This window comes from Podarcis vaucheri (assembly GCF_965113315.1).
Source record: "Podarcis vaucheri genome assembly, chromosome: 11".
NCBI classification, from domain to species: domain Eukaryota; kingdom Metazoa; phylum Chordata; class Lepidosauria; order Squamata; family Lacertidae; genus Podarcis; species Podarcis vaucheri.
Window position 1 is genome coordinate 29,140,494 of NC_138749.1, and position 16,012 is coordinate 29,156,505.

A 16,012-nucleotide genomic window follows, 5' to 3' on the forward strand; every position below is an offset into this window, starting at 1 on the left:
GCATAGATTCTACACTCACACTATTACAGCTAGGCTGAGCAGTTGCATTGCTGTTGTAAAGGGTAATTTGTAAAGCACTGGTTACGATAGCCAGAATTTTACTGTGTTGTGAACTGCAACAGGTTAGCAAAGAAACTTTCCTGATCGCAAACTCTTAACCTCTCATTCTATATAATATGCAGTACCAAAGCTTTTAACATTCAGGCTATTTAAAGCTGCTAAACTGAAATGATATCTTGGTCTTTGAAAGACCCATTATGTTCTCTTGGGTTAATGAGCCATGAACAAAGGAGGATTTACACTGATCATTATGACTTAATGAGACAAAATACACTTTAAAAAGATCCTAAATACATATTTACATGGTACACTGCAGCTATTATGGTTGGTCAGTTAAATAATGCAAGATACATGTGAATTTCCATGATATATATTAAAGCTAGTGATATTCCAAATATACCATCACAACAAATTGTGTGTGTTTATAAATATGCCTGAAACTTTTTTCATATGTTGTCGTATTAAACTGCTCAGCCAAATTATCTGAGACCTGTTAGTGGGGAAAGCATTAATTCTGGAAATGGTAAAATTAGGCTGCAATCCGGTAAACATTTACCTAGAAGTAATTCTGAAATCAGTGGATTTTCTGAGTAAGCATTCTTAGGATTGTCCTGTCAGTTTCTATCTTAATTTAGCTAGGTATGTATCAGAGCAAAAATTCACAGGATATCCTGGCAGAGAATGACTAATACAGTTGAATAGAAATGCCAAGAGTGTTCTGATTTGCCTTCCTTTTGTGTTTGTTACTTTCTTGCCCAATAAATACCAAAACTGCTTGTGTTTTGTAAATCTTTCATACACTTTTCAGATTGTAAAAAAAAAAAAATAGTTGCGTGGCTATCTAGTAGACAACTTGCGATATTTTAAAGGACACATTTAACTGGCTTTAAAGATGAAGATGCTCTGAAGAATTTCAGAAGTGAAATATAGTAACTTAATTTAAGTCCCTAATAGCATAATCATGAACTTTATTTGAAAATAGTGTGCTATAATTTTTCTGCATTGCAGAAATATAATTGTTATAATATAATTATTTATGCATTGCAGGTGGTTGGACTAGATAACCCTTGGGTCCCTTCCAATTCTATGATACTATAATAAATGTTTTATTTTCTGTTCCAAGATGATTGCCAGAGGGAAGAATGCATCTGAATTGTTTCCTTCCGTAGTGAAGAATGTAGCGAGTAAAAATATTGAGGTATGATAACAAAGCTTATACCCTTGCAATTTTATTCTTTTATAATGTAAATATTTTCAATTCTACCCATGAAAGTGTTTTTTTATCAGAGTTCACTGTTAAAAATACTTGTAGATTTAACTGTATGCTGAAATAGAGGAAATCATGTACTGTATTCAGAATTTGTTTGGTACATAGTAAAGTGGTGAAATACTTGTTAAGTGAACCATGTGCTGGACAGATACTGGGCATGTATCATTGGATGCAAGAACTTTGAATAAAATAAAATTAACCTCTGGCGCTTTTCTACAATAACTAGCAAAAGACTGCATAATGTTAGAATACTTATATTTTATACCAGGCCTCATGTTTCTGCATGTTTTATTTCTTTACAGTGCTGTAGCAATAGAAATAAAACAACCTTTCTGTGGGCAAAAACTGCACTGTTTCAGTGCATTCTGAATGGCATTTTGACTGCTGGGAGGGGAGCTGGTTGTAATTTGAGGCTTGCAAAGTGACCTTTTGGATACTTGCCAATGATGCTGTGTACTCTGCCAACATAGAACCAGGGCATGGGTCATGCTTGTTCACTCGTTCTCTTCTATGGGTGGTGTTCCAGCATAGAATTCCTTTTAAAAACTGGAATCATACAGAGGGCGTGTGACATGGGTGGGAAGGAATTTTTGCCCTCAAAAGTAGTGAAAAACGTTTTGTTGTTCTAGTAAAATTCATTTTCATAAGAGCATTCTGCCCTAGTCTTGTTATATGTGTCATGTCAAAAGATGCAGAAAAGTGACCTAGAAAGCAATTGGTGGTGTAGAACAGAAATAATCAAAGGTTTAGTCAATAACTCATGAAGTTTGATATACTTGTATTGATAAACTAATTAAACAGATCTGCCTGTGTTCCTCAGCTCTAATATGGCACTGTTATTATTAGTTTTAAAGGGAGGAGTGCTGTAACATTGAATGAAGGTAAATGATAAAAGAATGGTCTAGGCACGAAATCAAAGTCCTCCTGCCTCTAGTCTCAGAGTGGTTTCAAGGAAAGTAGGCTTTCTCTGCACACCTGCAGTCATTCACTACAAAGGCCTCTTGTTGTCAATGTTGATTGCTGCTTCTTCATAGTAGAACAACAAATAATTTAGTGGCTCCTAACCTTCTGTGATTCATTATCTTGCTTTTTGACAGAATGGGCAGAAAAATATTTCTTCATATAGTGATAATAATTATAGCACAGCTGTAGTTAAGGGGTTTTCAGAGTTTCCAATATAAACCCTTATGGTCAGTTTGTAACTCAGAACAAATTTTTCTGTGCTTAGTTAAACGTACACAGACTTCATTTAGAACTTAACTGAAGCATACTTTTTTTAAGCCTAAGCAAGATCAAACTGACTAATTTGTAGTACTTATGAAACTAGAGCTTGGAAGCCTTTAATCTGTGAATCTGTTGTCCTAGGGAAGATACAATGACCATTCTTCATGACTGTGCCCCTTCAGAAATACACATTGCATAAAATAAGTTTGGAAGGCAAAATTCTTCCTGGACATCTGTTAGAGTGTATATTCTGAACTATATTAAATGATTCTGATTTGACTATCATGAACCTCAACAACTACAACAACAGAATGCAAGACCTGTGGTGCTTTACATTCCCTCCCTTATTGTTCCTTTCAACCGCTTGTCTTTTGTGTCTATCTGCTTTAAGTTTATAACCACTTTTAACTATTAACTTTTATCCCTCTCCTCTTTAAGTCTTATGTGCTTTATTTTATTTGCATGTTTGTATCTTATGCTGGTCTGCTACCAGTTAGTTTTTTACTATTATGAACTAATTTGTTTTTCAGATTAAAAAACTTGTATACGTATACCTGATGCGCTATGCAGAGGAGCAGCAGGACCTGGCATTGCTATCAATTAGCACCTTTCAGCGTGCTCTGAAAGTGAGTAAATGTCTAGTTAGCAGTGTTTTCCTGGGAAGTTGTCTGTCATTACAAAGGTACACATATTTTTTATTGGGGAAAGTAAAAACTAACTAGCTAAGAATGAGTAGAGGAATATTTAACATGTCCTAGAACCTTATGGTGATGATGCTGGCCTACTTGGTATGGCTACTGTTATTAAACAGAGACTCCATTTGGGGGATCAGCTTTGCTTAGAAAATATTCTGGTTTTGCATATCAAGTATGCATTTGTTTAGTCATGTTAGTCACACACAAGCAGAAAGTTTGTGAATTTTGTAAAGACTGCTTTCCCTCATTCCTAATTTAAAAGATAATCAGTTTATGTAGCAGAGATGAAGTTATTCAACTCTGATGTGTCATTTACATGCCTTTCCCAATAATGGGCTCAGAACCATGGGGATGTGGAAATGAGATCTTGCTACTGCAGTGAGATGTTTTAGGTTTAAAAAGGTAGGATCAGAAGCACATGTTTGACTGATTCTGTTCTGATTTGGGGGCAGCTTGGAAATTATGCAGTCAGTGCCTGAACATTTTTAAGCCTTGCTTGGTATTGACATTCAAGCTAAGCAATCCTTAGTTTTGATGTTTTACGCTACTTTGGCTGTCGCTTCTCTTTATTTTATCAGAATACTGTCTAAAAGCATACCAGATTTGCATCCACGTTTTATAAAGATCCTGCCTTCGTCGCTTGGTAACATGCCTTTCTTGAAAAGGGCTTCATGCCCAGATGAGAAAAGGGAAATGTAAACCTTGGCTGCTACAGACATGGTTGTCTCAGGCTTTAGAGCAGTTTTCCCCATAATTTGGGTTTGGATTGTGGGGTGAGCTCAGGTGCTTTTAACAACTTTGGTGGTGTTAAGAGTATGGAGAAATATTTCTTACATGTATACTTGAGTAGTGTACAGGCTTGAACTGTGTATCAGTCCTGTGCAAACAGCAGGGAATCTAAAGAGAGAGACAAAATGTTACAATATTTACATGTTACAATAACAAGCAATTTAACTATCATCATAAAGCAAAATCAAGATTTTAAATTTAATTATGAGGTATCTCCCTGGGTTGACAAAGTAACATTGTTGCAATACAGTATAACATTTGATATATCTCTTGCAGTTTTCCCTCTTTCTATGGACTACTTTGGTCCTGGGCAAATGATTCTCTTAATCTTGGTGTTTTCATTTGGAAAACAGACAATGACTTGCCTGCAGAATTATTGTTTACAATAGTAGCAATAAATGGAAGGCACTCTTTTGTACTGGAGACTATTTTGACTAAGTGTTGAATTATAACTAAGAACTTAAAATGACATTTAAAAAATAGTCTCCAGTACAAAAGAGCATATGCTTGAATTTATCTAATGACTATTGGTATTTTATTTTTATTTTAGGATCCCAATCAGTTAATCCGTGCAAGTGCTTTGAGAGTTCTATCCAGCATCAGAGTGCCAATTATTGTTCCGATTATGATGCTTGCTATCAAAGAAGCATCAGCTGATTTATCACCCTACGTTAGAAAAAATGCCGCCCATGCAATCCAAAAGCTTTACAGGTATGTTCTCTAGCCATAAATATGGAAGATAGGTATTTAGTGCTCAGTAGAGTGTGTTATAATGAAGTTTAGCTACAGCTTTTGATAACTGCTTCCTGCTAATGGGCATAAAATGAGCAAGACAACTTTGACTAAAGGTTCTGAATTAACAGAGTGAAGACCAGTCAGTGCTGTATCTTTGCAGCACTTATCAAAGTTATTTCATTAGTCAGATAAACTCCTGCCATTAATTGTTTGATTTCATTTTGCATACATTTTTTGTTGTATTTAAAATAATTTTTAGACTGCTTTCCATCAAAAAATCCTTAAAGCGTTTCACAACCATAAATAGAAGATCCATGAAAGAACCTAGTACAGCACCAAACACCGTTAAAACATAGTCTGTTGAGCAAAACAAAGAAATGAAGCCTGCAGCTTGACCGGATATTCTTAATAGAACTTTAAATATTTTATTTCCATGGGCAGGGTTGAAAGGATGGCGTGCAGGACTTGCAGCCCATTCATTAAGAAGTAGCTTGAATAAGCCTTGGTGAAATTCATAATTCCACTCTTAAAATGAGAGAATCTGAATTCTTTTTGTTCACTTTTTAGTCTTGATCCTGAGCAAAAAGAACTGTTAATTGAAGTGATAGAGAAACTTCTGAAAGACAAGAGCACTGTAAGTAATACAGATTCAGCTTCTTTGTAATGCAATCAAAACTCTTCTTTTCACCTGTAACTTTATGGTACTTTAAACTTTAATCTGAACAGGGTAGAATGACTAGACAGGCAGAAGACACAATTTGGCACTGTGGGTGGAGAAACATGTTACCAGTGCCTTACTTATTTTTTTGGTTTATATTACAGTCCTTTCTGAAAGGACTGAGGCCAAGAAGAGACATTTTAAGATCAATTCTTATATAAATAAACCCATAAAAATTCAGTCATTAAGTTTCTTCTTCCTTTCCCCCTGTGTAGCTGTTTGAGTGTGAATGCTGGAAACCAGTTCTAGAAGCAACAGCATCTTTTGAAAGATGTCCAGGTAGCTACTGAGAAGGCTACTGTATTCAGATTAGTTCCTTAGCAGATTTGGCCTTTATAGACCACACATAACACCATGATATGCAGTCTGGTATGGAGAGCATCTTCATTGTTAATGCGTGCCATGATTATTGACATGTGTGAGTCAGAAGAAAAATGGCATCCTCTTACAGTTTTAGGGAAAACACTCTGGCCACTGTTTCACTGTGATCCAAATTGTCATATGAGTCCCTAGGATGATCCAAGGTTGAATGTTGGGAAAGTAACAAGTTGCCATTCTATGGACTTTGTTATATTTTGGCTCCCTGGAATCTTGAATAGAAATAAAATGGTTTTCTTTCATCCTTAGACACAAAATGTTAAAGTTGTGGAGTAAGGATGACAATCTCACCGCTATTTTATAGCAGATTCTTAGTTCACTGATGTTCAAAGGGCTTTTAAGGTCTCCAGCTGTGGGTGTAAATACAGCTTTCTTGAGTGCCGTGTGCCCTGTGAAGGCTAGATAGGATTATCTGTAGCAGCTGACTCTTGGGAGGTCAAATAATTTGCTTGTTAAAAATGAGCTGAAGAATTGGTGATGGCTTTGTGATGAGATTACTGATGTGTTCTAAACTAGAATATTACCTTTGGGAAAATGGAACAAAGTAAGGTGCATTCTTTTAACATATTTAACAGATATGCTAGAAGTAATGTGTGGCGTTCAGATTACAGATGTAAGTGTAACCTAGTATTTTCCAAAGTTATTGATTCAATGTTGATAAAAAGCTTTACTGCTGTGGTGGGAAAATAACTTGAGTTTGTGCAGATGCTGTATTGTGATAGATCTATTATCCAGCTATTAGAAGATAAATGACTGATCTTTACCAGCTTCCATGCTTCCAGAAAATTGAAATAAGAAGGGGAATATCATTTGGGCTGTATGATTAGGGCAGGTGGGATGGCCATTAATTTAAGAGAAGGAAATGTTGGCAGCATAGGCCAACTTGCACCATATTATCAATCAAACCTCGATACACTTCTTGTGATGACCCAGCACTCTCAGGTTTTTGCAACGTTAATTAGAATTCATGACAAAATAGATGCAAGGAAACATTTTGTACCCTTCATAATTTTATAGAAAATTTATTGTTATTAGAGGAACCATTTGCTTAGTGTGATTTTTTTCATTACCAGCTTGTCAACTAGCATAGATAATCTGGAGAAAATATGAACTCCATAGATTGGGTGTCACTTTTGTTGATGGTTCATGTAGTTTACCTTGGAGCGCAGCTAATGGCTGAAGTTCATAGCAACAGCACAGAAAAACGTGGCAACCAGTGAAAGACAAATGAACCATGTTTATTGCTTTAATATAAAAAATACATAAATGGAAAGCTGTATTTGAATTTGTTGAGCTCATTGGTAGTTTTGTAGGTGTGATTTATTTTTTCTTGCACAAAAAAACTATTTAATTTTCATCTCAGTATGTCAGTGTCACTGTAAACTGTTTTTTGTTTTTTTAAATGTTTTGATTGAATCATTTTGTTTTAATTCAATGTTTTATGGGATATTGAACATTTAATAAACTAAGATCATCAGCTGTTTCCCAAATATTTAGATAGGTCCCAGCATAGTGAAAATTTGCTTTGAGGTGTGCTGTTGTCTAAAAACATGTAGAATCAAGATCAATTCAAATTATAGCTTGAATTGGAAAGAACTTACTGTTAATCATTTATGTTTAGCGCAGAACATGTTTGTAAATTCTGGCGTGGAGGGTGGAGTGGAGTGTTATATGATGGAGTTGTTACAAATAAGTTAATATTCATATCTCTATCTTTTCATAAATACAATGAACTTTTTAAAGTGGATGCTGAAGATTCTTACTCCTTGTGAAAGACCTGCCATTCTAAATACACAAATTGATTTTTCCCCACCTTTGTGTTTACTGAATTTGCACACCCTCTTTCAAGGTGTAGAAAGAACAATGTCTTAGTTTACTATTAGTAGTCTTGGAAATGTCAGTTTCTGCCTAACTGGTAATTAGCTAGCCAAAAGGCAACATTCTGAGCTTTCTGTGTGTAGCCTTAATTTTAGGGTAATATGAAATTTAAATTGAATATTGGCAAATGAGGAGTACCTATTCTTCATTTCGCTCCCCTTAAAACTCTTGTGGAGAAGTAGCACCTGTAGCTACAATGATTACGAATTTTTATGTTTAGCTAAATAATTGCAGGTTTATAGGTTGTTTGTGGGATCTTGGTGTATGTATGTGTTTAGATAATGTAAATAGGGGGAATGGACAGAAAGAATTCTTTTTTATATATGCAACATTTAAGGTTTGTTAAGTGCAATATTTTTATTTTATATGCAAGCTTGCATGCTTTCATATGTAGTCAGGTAATCTTGATAATATTAATTAATGGCAGTGTTAACTAATGTAAATAGTTGTAAAAACTGTAGAAAGAAAAAGATTGTAAACTTCAACAATGAGACATTTTCCTCCTACAAGTGATGTGATATAGAAAATAAATGTAAGTATAATGCATTTTCTTTAGTCCTTTACAAATAATCAATTCCCTTCTTTATGGAATGAGTTGTATACATGCTGGGACCAGCAGGTACCAGTACATAGCAGGGCTGGAGACAATAAATGCAACGTCACGTTTATAGTTATTGGTAATTTGTGAAATCCCCACAGGACCTGGAACTTGTTTAGCATAATAGCAAGACTATATTCTGAGCTGTTTTCTTTCAGTTGTAATCGTAGGTGCATACTAATAAACCAAATGTCAACCAAAAAATAGGGGAAAACTCTAACAAGTGAATATCGTTGTATTTAATATTTTTCCAAAAGTGCCATTTCAATAAATTGTACTTCTATTTAATTGCTTACTTTAAATCATTGGGGAAATTTTAGAGGTTGAAATGCAGATCCCCAGTGCTCTGCTAGAAGGTGACATTAATTTTCTTACAGAAAGCGGCTTCACATGCATGCTTAACTGCATACATATCAGTTGCTTCATACAGAAGCCTGATCATAGTAGCTATTTTGCATAGCATGTGGTGGAAACAAAACAAAATTTTATTAAAGCAGTTGCTGGAGGGGTGGGAAGAGATAATAGGCAATACACAGTGACAAGTGGTTATGTCATATTTGCAACTGATAGCTGACAGGGCAATGAGATGCATTATTTTCAGTACTACTTGTATTTTTGCTAACTCTTGTACAAGCAACAATTGGTAGATAAAAAAATCAAAAGGTTCAAAATGGTTTTTTAAGGCTGTCTGAAATAAAGTGGCACACTGCTTATCATTCAGGAAGGTAATCTCATTAATCTTTGAACAATCTTAGGATGTAATATAATTTTGTGACAGAGGAACGTGAGAGTGTATGTGGCTAATATGTACCTTTTGTACTACATATTATTATAGGGGACAGATAAAGTTTGAATTTGTTGTATATGTTTTAAGAGGATGGCACAGTAAATATTCATTTTTTGCCATCCGTGGCATATGATCTCTTGCTTTCTCTGGTATATATAGACAATACTGTAGTCTGCAAACACTAGTGTGGATATAAGTACTCATTTATGGCTGAACATTTAATAATTTTTTTATATGGACAAAGACTTATGGGTCCTTCAGTGATTCCACTCCAAAATGTGTTTTGATTTTAAGCATCACTGCTTAAAGTCTGAGGTAGATAACACTTTTAACATGCACTACTCAAACCATCATAACTAACTGGCTAGTATATTTCAAATTTTAAAGCACATCATGCATTAAAAGTACATTAAACAAGGCAACTAAAGCCGAAACAAAACATGTTGGGTTTAAAGGAAATGAAAAGAAAGTTTTCAGGTACCCAATTCATGCACGTTTTACTTGGGAGGAAGCCCCATTGAACTTGGTTGGGATTTACTTCTGAGTAACAGTGGCGATTTTAATCTGAAATCTTAAGCATAGTACAGTGCCCAGAGCTCAAAAACTGCTTGCATTTGTGAAATTCCCTGTCGCAAAATGCTCCTAGAGCAATGGGAGTTTCAAACACTGTGTGAAAGAATTGAAGAATGAAGAGCCCTCAAATATTCCATAGTACCTTCCTGCAATGTATTTTACTCCTGGTACTATGTGTTGTCTTCAAGTTTCAGATTCAGTGCTGTTATTTAGAAGCGATATTAACAAGTGGACACCCCTATACCTACTACATCCATCAACTGAACTACACCTTATCTAACTGAACAAGATAGCTGATGGGCTTGCTCTTAAGCTCATATTCATATTAAAGCTACAGTAACATACATCATCATGAGCTGTGTGTGCCAAGGGGGCTGTACAATGAGAGAGTGAATAAGGCATGGAAATGGGAGTGATCTGTTTGCAAGGGAGAGTTGAAGAAGTAAGGAGAAGGGTGGAGAAGAAAAGGAGGTGAAAGTGAAAATGGGGGGTGCAAAGGGAGTTCCCAAAAAGGAGGGAATGGGGTTGAAGATGAAAGCAGGGGCATGAAAGGGTCTGAAGAAAAGGAGGGGGAAATGGCTCCATAATTGGGAGTAGGAAGATGCAAGGGGTTACCATGGGGTTGGTTTGCATGTAATGGGGTTGCACAAAAGAAAGAAGGAGGTGGTGTGGAAATGGGGATGAAGGTGAAAAGAGGTGCGAAGCAGGACTGCAGAATAAAAGAAAGAAGTGGCTTCAGAAATAGGGTTCAGAATCTTAAAAGCAAACTTAGTAGTTACATAAGGTGGGAAAGAGAAGCTCGAGGGGGTTAATATGGGAGGAATGGCAGTGGGGTTGGTGAGCAGAGCGAGCAGGGGCATAGACCCAGTTATATGTATATAATCTTAAATGAATAAATGACACATCTGCCTGAAGAGTGGTCCTCTATGGCTGAGTTCTTCTGGATTGACAAGTGCTCTTCCCACCTTTAAGTGCTTTTTGCCAATGAATAAAGTCATATCAATGACGGACAATTAAAGCAGATGTAGCCAATTAGATAAAGTGGCACATCCACTGTCTGGAGAGCATTTCCACAAGATAGGAAATAAAATGAAATAAAGGCAACATAGCAGCTGCATTTCTCACAAACTTGCTGAGTAGTCTTAACCTACACGCCCTTTCCTACAGCTTGTCGTTCAAACTTATTGTAAGTCCATTGGAGTTACTGATTCTTATATGCTTGATTCTTGTTCTCTAGCTTGTAGCAGGAAGTGTTGTGATGGCATTTGAAGAAGTTTGTCCAGACAGAATAGATCTGATTCACAAGAACTACAGAAAACTCTGTAATCTGTTGGTGGATGTGGAGGAATGGGGACAAGTTGTCATCATCCACATGCTGACTCGATACGCACGCATGCAGTTTGTCAGCCCTTGGAAAGAGGTAAGTAACTTTTAAAAAGTTGCTTTGAATACTTCTAGCTTGTTAGGAGCAAGCTTAGTAACAAACAATTTCAGGAATAGCTCTCAGATGGCCAGTACAACTGATCCAACAGTTTGCTTATTAGCATCGTTAATGATTTGTCATGCATCAAGACCATCAGACAATGAGTATCAAAATGAATAAACTTATCATTATTTTGTAGATTTCTGAGAGAAAACATTTTTGTGGGGAATGAGCAGTCAACTCCTCTCCACATCAGCTAGTGATTGGATCTTCTAAATGAAGTCTTAGTCATTGTATTTCTGGAAATACACTTGCAATGCCACACTTTCTGACACTTTACAGTCAAGCAGATAGATTGATCTTGAAGATTAGTGTAGTCTTGTAACTTGGCTCACACAAGTTACACAAAAGTTACTACCTTGCAGGAAAAAGTTACTACCTTGCAGGAAAAAAGTAGAAAAAAACCATTATATCAAGCAGGTTTGCTGGAGAAGGACAGATCTATCTCTGTTTTGTACTAGTTGTGGACAAACAGATCCTTCTTTCCTCATGCGTAGCACAGTAAGAAAGTGGGTTGGTAGAGAAGGAATGAAATTATCTTCTCCTTTTCTGCCAGCCCACTCATCTGCATGGAATTCTTGGTCACCTATTACTACCAGGCGATTTGTTAAATACAAGGCTTACTTAATGGATTATTGATCATATTGGATTTTTTGTCAGATTGAGTTGTACTGGCTTCCTGCATTTTAAAACTGGTGAGAGCATTTTGATTTACCATCATTCTATTACTGCTCTCATCCCGTCGTAAGGTGTATTTCCTACACTTATACAGTGGTACCTGGCTTACATACGCTTCAGGTTACAGACTCCACTAACCCAGAAATAGTACCTCAAATTAAGAACTTTGCTTCAGGATGAGAACAGAAATCGTGTGGTAGCGGCGTGGCAACAGCGGGAGGCCCCATTAACTAAAGCAGTGCTTCAGGTTAAGAACAGACCTACGGAATGAATTATGTACTTAACCCGAGGTACCACTGTATGTTAAATTCTATCCCCTAGTAACACTTGCAGTACTACAAGATAATGTTATGTGTGTGTCAGGGAACTGACATCGGAGCTAGAGGCGGAGGGAAGGCTCTCAAATGATGCTGGAGAAGGGCCCAGCAGGGAGAGAGGCAGCTCAACAGATGGGGAAGCAAATCAGCGCAACACCAGGGATAAAGGGGGGCTGATGGGGGAATCGCGAGAGGGCTCCAGGACTCTTCACTGGACACCAGCGGGGAGAGCACGGGTCCTCCGCTACCCACGCCCTCCCTGCGCAGAAGACTTCCGCGCAGGGAGAGTAGGAGGAGACTTGGCGTCAAACAACTTTTATGTTGGAAAAGGTTTAAGAAACGCCCACTGACGGATCCTGCTAGCGACTGAGGCAGCCACGAAGTGAAGGGCTGTCCAGACAGAAAGGTTTAACCAGGCAACATAGCCAGGAGAGGTGGCAACTTACGCACGAGCAACCCATACTCATTACAGTGTGTTACTGTTTTTTGTGTTGACGTGTGGTATTTTATCTTCTGCATATATTGTTTGAAAGGTTTCTTCTAAGCATCACATGTCCTTGCCTACATGTTGTGTGCAGACACTTGGATTGGGTTTTTCCATTGCTTTATCCCCAAGGTTGACAGGAGGTTATACAGTGTTTTAGGAATGTAATTGTATGCTGTGCAACACCATGATATTTTTTTCCTTAATGTTGGCAGAATAGAACTTTTGCGCATGCGCGCGCGCGCACACACACACACAATGTAAGGTGTAGTCATCGTCTGCCATATTGGTGGTCACACAAGTAGGCAGGCCCAGGGAGAGGGGAGGGAATGTGCACTGCTGTCCCCTCTGTTAAACACATCTGCAGCAAGGCATAATGTAGCAGGGGAGGCTCTTCACACAGCAGTTTAGCAAGCCACTCTGTGAAGCACCTCCCCCAAATTTTTAAAAGGAGAGTTGGTGAGCACGGGGGAGGCATAAAGGGAGCGTGTTTGGTCATGTGGGGGGAAAGGTCTGTTGGCAAGGAGGTAGGTGGGGTTGGTGGGTGGAGCAAGCAGTGGTGGCAGCCCCTAGTGTGTATATGATTCAATGGATGATGGATGCTTAGCTTTTTGACTTGTTTCATATAGGCAAGAATAAATGACACTTTTATCTGATTGGGTTTGTGCATTCATACTGTAATATTTACTCATAATTCCCCTTGATCATTCTGGGTACTCTTTTCTGAACCTTTTCTAGTTCTACAATATTCTTTTTTAGGCGCCGCAAGCAGAACTGCATATACTATTAAAAGATTACCAGAGATTAGTATAATGCTATGCTATTGACAGTTTTATTTTCAATCCCTTTCCTGATGAGTCCTAAAATAGATTTTTTTTACAGCTGTTGCACACTTTACATCTGTTGACATTTTTATTGCGATATTTACCACAGATATCTTTCCTGGTCATTCATTGCCAGTACTTAATTTGTTCTGGAGGTCCATTCTTAACCTGAAACTGTTCTTAACCTGAAGCACCACTTTAGCTAATGGGACCTCCCACTGCCGCCGTGGCACTGGAGCACTATTTCTGTTCTCATCCTGAAGCAAAGTTCTTAACCCGAGGTACTATTTCTGGGTTAGCGGAGTCTGTAACCTGAAGCGTATGTAACCCAAGGTACCACTGTATATAAGTTTCAGCCAGCATATACAAGGCATTTTCTGGAGACTATATCAGCGTCTCACTGGGATCAATTAATGCTATACACCCATCTTCATTTTGGGGATGTCCTTGAAGAATGGGTTATCCAGTTAATTGAAGTTGTAGCTTCCTTTGCTGACTCGAAGGCTGTGTGTGGCTGTATTCATGATAAACAGGTTCAGCAGCGATGAGATTGGTGCAATCCTGAAGTCTTTCTTCCCATTTGTCATTCCCCTTCCTATGTACATAGTACTTTTTTCACAAAATTATGATATGTAGTGCAAATAGCTTCATGACCTGGATTGATCAAAGTCAGTCTAGTCAGAACAGAAAAGACAATGCTGCTTCCAGTTACATGTGAAACAAGATGTTTAACCTGCACACTAACATTCCTGTTCATATCTAGATGTCTTTTTCTTTTCTTCTTTAGTGTACTTCTATTAACATGCTCTGTAAAGGAATATTATTGTGCTTGAGGGAGATGAATAGCATTCATTCAATGATTCAGTCACCTTGCTGCATTCTATAATTTTTTTTATCATTCTGTTTTTATTTGATAACTTCGAAGCAAATAATGCAGTAAATTAGATTTTCATAATGTTCGTTGCTGCCATCAGCATTGCCCATCACTGGTTACTGATTTGATAGGACTTGCAGTGAAAGAAAATAATTCATGTTTGTTGTTTCAGCCACTTTTTAAAATTTTCAGTTGTGAAGGAGTTTTAGATGAATTGCCACAACAGCATTTCATATCTTACCCCAAACCTTCATAATAGTTGCAACAAATGAAGTTGTATTTTTGATGCTGTTGGAAAATTTATTGTAGTTATCTCACTTTTCATTCAAATCCTTGTTTCTTTCTGTACCATTCTTGTGGTCATGGGCACATTTTTTGCTTTTGCTGCCACAAGGATGACAAGGTATTGCAGTTTTTAAGAACAGGCAATATCACTAGCTGCTCACTCGTAAAGGCTGCCTGATAGAGGCCCAGCACAACTGCAGTGTGTCCAAGCTCATAAATGTTGTGGTTTACATGCTGCTTTTCCTTTAGTGTTTTATTCATTACCACTGCACTGGTGGTAGCCTAGATAAGTACCAGTCCATATGTAATACTACAACACAGTTAAAACTGACAAAGAAAGAGGATTGTGTTTGTAAACCTGGGAGCCACTCTGTCTCTTAACCATGATTAAGAGATTGGCAGTATTATGTCTGCACAGGGCAAGAAAGTTCAGAAACCAGATTGGTTTCTTGCTAATTTAATTGCTAAAATAGAAGGAGAACCTCTTTGAAATCAGCAGGTCTCCATGCTTTTTTCAATAGGTTCTTAAATAAACACATAACAAGGTTTCTTGTGTAGTAGAACAGATTTTTAATTTAGTTTATTTGCATCATTATAGATCAGTATTTAGACTGTTTATATGTAAATGTATGATTTGAGGAACAATTAACTGTTGACAAAGTATATTGCAGTCATATCAATTGCAGTGCATTTTCCATAATTTTTCTAACTGACATCTTTGATAAATAGTGGTTGCCAAGTCAAAACCGATTATACAGTGCACTAGGAATTCATGGTGCTGTCAGGGAGAAGACCGATTGACTTTAAATTTACATATTAATGAGAAGATTTGTTAAGGGGGTGCTTGACTATAGAAAATAACAGCATATTTATAGGGCACGACATTTTATAAATAAAGCTGATGCAGGAAAATGGAAATTAAACCTTTCAGATTAATACATTCAAGAATGTTAAAATGCATATTTGCATTTTTATTTTATGAATTTACCTTCTTTTTCAGAGCAGTATATTTCCTCCTCCCCAAGTTAAATGTTCTGCTCTTGCAGGATTAGTAATTTTGAATTATTTTGTGTGCCTCAGCAGGTAAAGGGACCCACCAATAAACATAGAGGAAGATCATAGTTTATGGTGTATTAATTTTGGTACAAGCCATATTATCTTCATTCTTACAAAAGAATAAAGATTCATATACCTATTAGGATATTGTGATAGTACAGTAGTGCTAGTCATACTGATATAAGACTTAAAATATTTAGTGTGTAAACACTCTAGCTTTTATTTCATAAAAATGAGTATCTTGAAAGCATGTCTTTCAAGTTCACCAATTCATTAGCTGTTGATTTTAAAATGTGCGTTCCAAGC

At 37.0% G+C, this 16,012-nt stretch overlaps 1 protein-coding gene across 3 annotated transcripts in view; it reads left to right on the forward strand.

Moving 5' to 3' along the window:
• The window catches only part of AP3B1 (adaptor related protein complex 3 subunit beta 1), a 143,538-nt gene that overhangs the window by 35,160 nt on the left and 92,366 nt on the right, over positions 1–16,012 (forward strand). For all 3 annotated transcript variants that reach the window (XM_082191883.1, XM_082191882.1, XM_082191884.1), the window contains exons 3-7: positions 1,184–1,258; positions 3,085–3,180; positions 4,589–4,749; positions 5,341–5,407; positions 10,943–11,125. In XM_082191883.1, the coding sequence (XP_082048009.1) occupies positions 1,184–1,258; positions 3,085–3,180; positions 4,589–4,749; positions 5,341–5,407; positions 10,943–11,125 (582 nt within the window). The remainder of the gene's footprint in view (positions 1–1,183; positions 1,259–3,084; positions 3,181–4,588; positions 4,750–5,340; positions 5,408–10,942; positions 11,126–16,012) is intronic.